General features: G+C 60.7%; 1 protein-coding gene across 1 annotated transcript; it reads left to right on the top strand.

Moving 5' to 3' along the window:
- Window positions 1-1798: 1798 nt before the first annotated feature.
- Window positions 1799-3066, top strand: NGA_2017200 (pleckstriny domain-containing expressed; the record flags this gene model as incomplete). The annotated part of the gene is made up of 1 exon (XM_005854582.1): window positions 1799-3066. A coding segment is annotated over one exon (1068 nt), but the record flags the coding sequence as incomplete, so codon positions are not given.
- Between the last annotated feature and the right edge of the window lie 230 nt (window positions 3067-3296).

Below are 3296 nucleotides of genomic sequence, written 5' to 3'. Positions count from 1 at the left end.
CATCAAAATGGCCTACGTGAAGCGCCTGTGGAAACGGGGCGTGCGTCGACAATCCTCCTTCGAGACCAAGCCAAGGTCCGATTCTCAGACGCAGATCGATTTGCTCTTGGAGCCGTCTTGTGCTCTGGCCAATGACGTCGACGGGCGCCCCCGTCTTGTTCCTGGGAGCGAGGCGAGCAGCAGCAGGCATCAGCAGGACGACAGAATGCAGCAAGAAGCCCTGGTCGGGGCCTTGCAGACCACCGTGCTGGAACAAAGTCGCAAGCTGAAAGACTTGAGCAGAAGCATCGACAGGTTGCACGCGGAGAACCGGCGTGCTGGTCACCACATCGAAGCCTTGCGGAGCCTCCTTGGCCACGTGACAGGATGCGACCTGGGAGGGAGCGGGCCGGATTTCCAGATGGAGGAAGTGCGCGAAACCGAGGAAAAGGAAGGGCGAATGCTCGCGTTGGAGGACGAGACTGCCCCTGTCTCCGATGATCAAGCCAGCGGCGTAACCAATATCGCCAGCAGGGGCATCGCTCCGGGTGCGTTTTCCACGACCCAGGCCGCCATCAGCGAAGAGGGCCCCGGCACTTCCCACGATATACAAGGTGTATACGCCTATTTGAGCAGCCTTGTGGCTTCCGCCACCTCGACGCTTTTCCCCTCTGTGGAACCGCTCGGTGGAAGCCTTGCCTCGGCCGCCTCATCCTCTTCCACCTCCTACGCCGACCTGCCCTCTCTGGCGTTTCCTGCCAGCACGGGGGCGGGCCCAAGGAAGGGGGTACCTACCAGTGTGGAAGACACGCAAGCCTTGTTGATGGGGCAGATATTGGAGAAGTTGCATTTGGCTGAGGACCGCTATGCTTTCCAGGCCGAAGAAATCCATGCGTGCCACAAACGGCTGGAGGGTTTGGAGGAAGAAGCGGCGGCTTTGCGGGCGGAAAAGCAACGGTACGAGCGCCTGCTTCTTGGCTTGAAGAGGGAATTGACGGCCTACAAGAACAAGCTCCAGGCCCGTGACTACAAGGAAGCGACAATGGAGGTGGAAATCGACCGCTACCGGCACGAGAAACAGCGCATGACGCGCATGTTGAGCGAAGTGGTGGACAGCGCGGCGGCTTCTTCGGCCCCTGCCTCCGCCACCAACACCCCGGGGTCTCAGGAGCTGGGGGAGTACTTCCCGCTGCCAGGGGCATCCCCCCTGGGGACGGGGCGGATGCGGGTGGGAAGTTTGGAAGGGGAGGGCCTGCCGCCGCCGCGCCCTCTCCCACCCCCGCACCCCACAACTTCGTCTGTACAGACCCTGGCCCTGGGGCTCGATACCGGGAGGGGAGGGAGGGGGGGAGGGACAGGTGGTGCCCCCGCTGCGCCCTCCCCTTCCAATGCGTCGGGAAGGGGGGGCACGGGCCCGGGACATCCAAGCGGCCACCCCCGGATGCACCCGTCGTCCCCCTCGAAATGCGCCCATGCCTTTTCGCCCCAGCGGACTCCCCCCCCCGGGAGGCGCCACTGGCCTCCCCCCTCGGACCTCGTCGCGAGGTCCGCTCCCACCGCTGCCTCCCCCCTGCCCTCTTCCTCCGCCGCCACCACGCAAGCCCTCACCCAGGCGCGTGTGGAAATGGCGGCTCTCCAGGCCGAGTTGGATGCGGCAAGGGCGGTGTCGGAGGTAGAGGTGAGGAAGAGGGTGGCAGCAGAGCACGAACTGAGCGTCTGGCGCAAGGCATTGGCGGAGTCAGGGCCCAGACTGTCGTCCGTGCAGGGGAGCGCGGCAAGGCCCGGGGGGGGAGAGAGCGTGTCGGGGGAGGGGAAGGGACCGGGAATAGGCGGGTTGGGCGGAGGGGGCCGAAGGGTGGAGGACAGGTGGAGCGGGGAGGAAGACGTGGAGGACAGGGAAGTGACGACCTTGGTCATCAAAGAGCAGCTTTCCAGCCTGCGGGAACTGAACCCGGCTTTCCACGCGAGCTGGGGGGATGCCACGACCGAATGGAAGGTGCGAGGAAGGACCTACATGGCGGACGGGGTCAAGGTAGGGGGGCGGGCGGCCGAGCCACTCTGCGAACTGGTGCACATGGAGCTTTTCGAGGTGGAGAGTGCCGGCCTTGTGCCCCGGGCGGACCACGTCACGGCCCTCTTTCAGAGGAAAGACGGGGTCTACTCGCGGTGTCAGCTTTTGGCCTCACAGCCCCCCCCGTTCTTGATCATTTTGAACTTTCAAGTACCGGGAAATCCTCCGTGCAGCATGATGTGCTATTTTGCTTTGTGTGGAGCGAGGAGGCAAGGTTTAGAGAAAGCGCGCGAAAGAGTGAGAAGACGGAAAGCGAGGGAGGGGGCGGTGGCGGCAGCAGAGATTATTGGCGAGGAGCAGGAGGAGGAAGAGGAGGAGGAGGAAGCAGAGGAGGAAGGGATGGAGGACCTGGGGGACGGGGAGTGTGTGCAGGAAAAGAGGGAAGAAAAGAAATTTCTGCGGCTGCTTGCGGAATTTTTGGAAGGGGACGATGAGGAGAAGAACCGGCGTTTCAAATTGATTCCGTCCATCATCGAAGGGCCCGCCTTGGTGCGACTGATGGTTGGGAATAAGCCCGTTTTGCTCGGGAATAAGCTGACCCAACGGTATTGGACAGGCCCCGGGTACTTGGAGATAGGGATCGATATAGGAAGCTCCGCCATGGCCTCGCGGACGCTGGGTTTTGTGCGGGACGGGAGCAAGAATGTGGTGGTGGAGTTGGCGGTCTTGGTCCAGGGGGAGGACGAGAAGGAGTTGCCGGAGAAAGTGTTGGGCTCCCTGAGGAGTTCGCGACTGGACTGGGGCCTGGCGGAAGGATTGAAAGGCCGATTGGAAGCGGCTGTCATCGCTCGGACGCCCTCCGGCGAGACCTCCTAAAGAAAGGAAAGGACCGAGGGGCGAAAAGGTGCGCGCGGAGAATGTATAGTGAGGCTTTCATTATGGGTATTTGTGTGTCTTTGCCTATCAGATAGAATTACGTTGAGAGTGAAATACTTCTCACTCACTGACTAGGGGGCAAGACTTAAATGGATAGGATGACCAGGAAGATACAAAGGAATTACATATTTTAAGAAGCATGGCCCATGACCTGGTGGATGCTTTTGTCAATATTGCCCCTGCATCAACTTACACGCGGCCTCCCACCTGCGACATGCTTGCATTTCTGGCTTTTGCTTGTGTGGGTGCGCAAAAACTCGACGCTTGTGTGCTATCGATACATAAGCGGGAAATACAACGACTGATGCATGAAAATGTGCACGATTCTTCACCCTTAATGCTATTCCTCTACGGTATCTACGATTATGCT

The sequence above is a fragment of the Nannochloropsis gaditana genome (assembly GCF_000240725.1).
Source record: "Nannochloropsis gaditana CCMP526 unplaced genomic scaffold scaffold455, whole genome shotgun sequence".
In the NCBI taxonomy this organism is placed as follows: domain Eukaryota; class Eustigmatophyceae; order Eustigmatales; family Monodopsidaceae; genus Microchloropsis; species Microchloropsis gaditana.
Note: the sequence above shows the minus strand (reverse complement) of the source record. Positions and strands in the feature narration are given on the sequence as shown.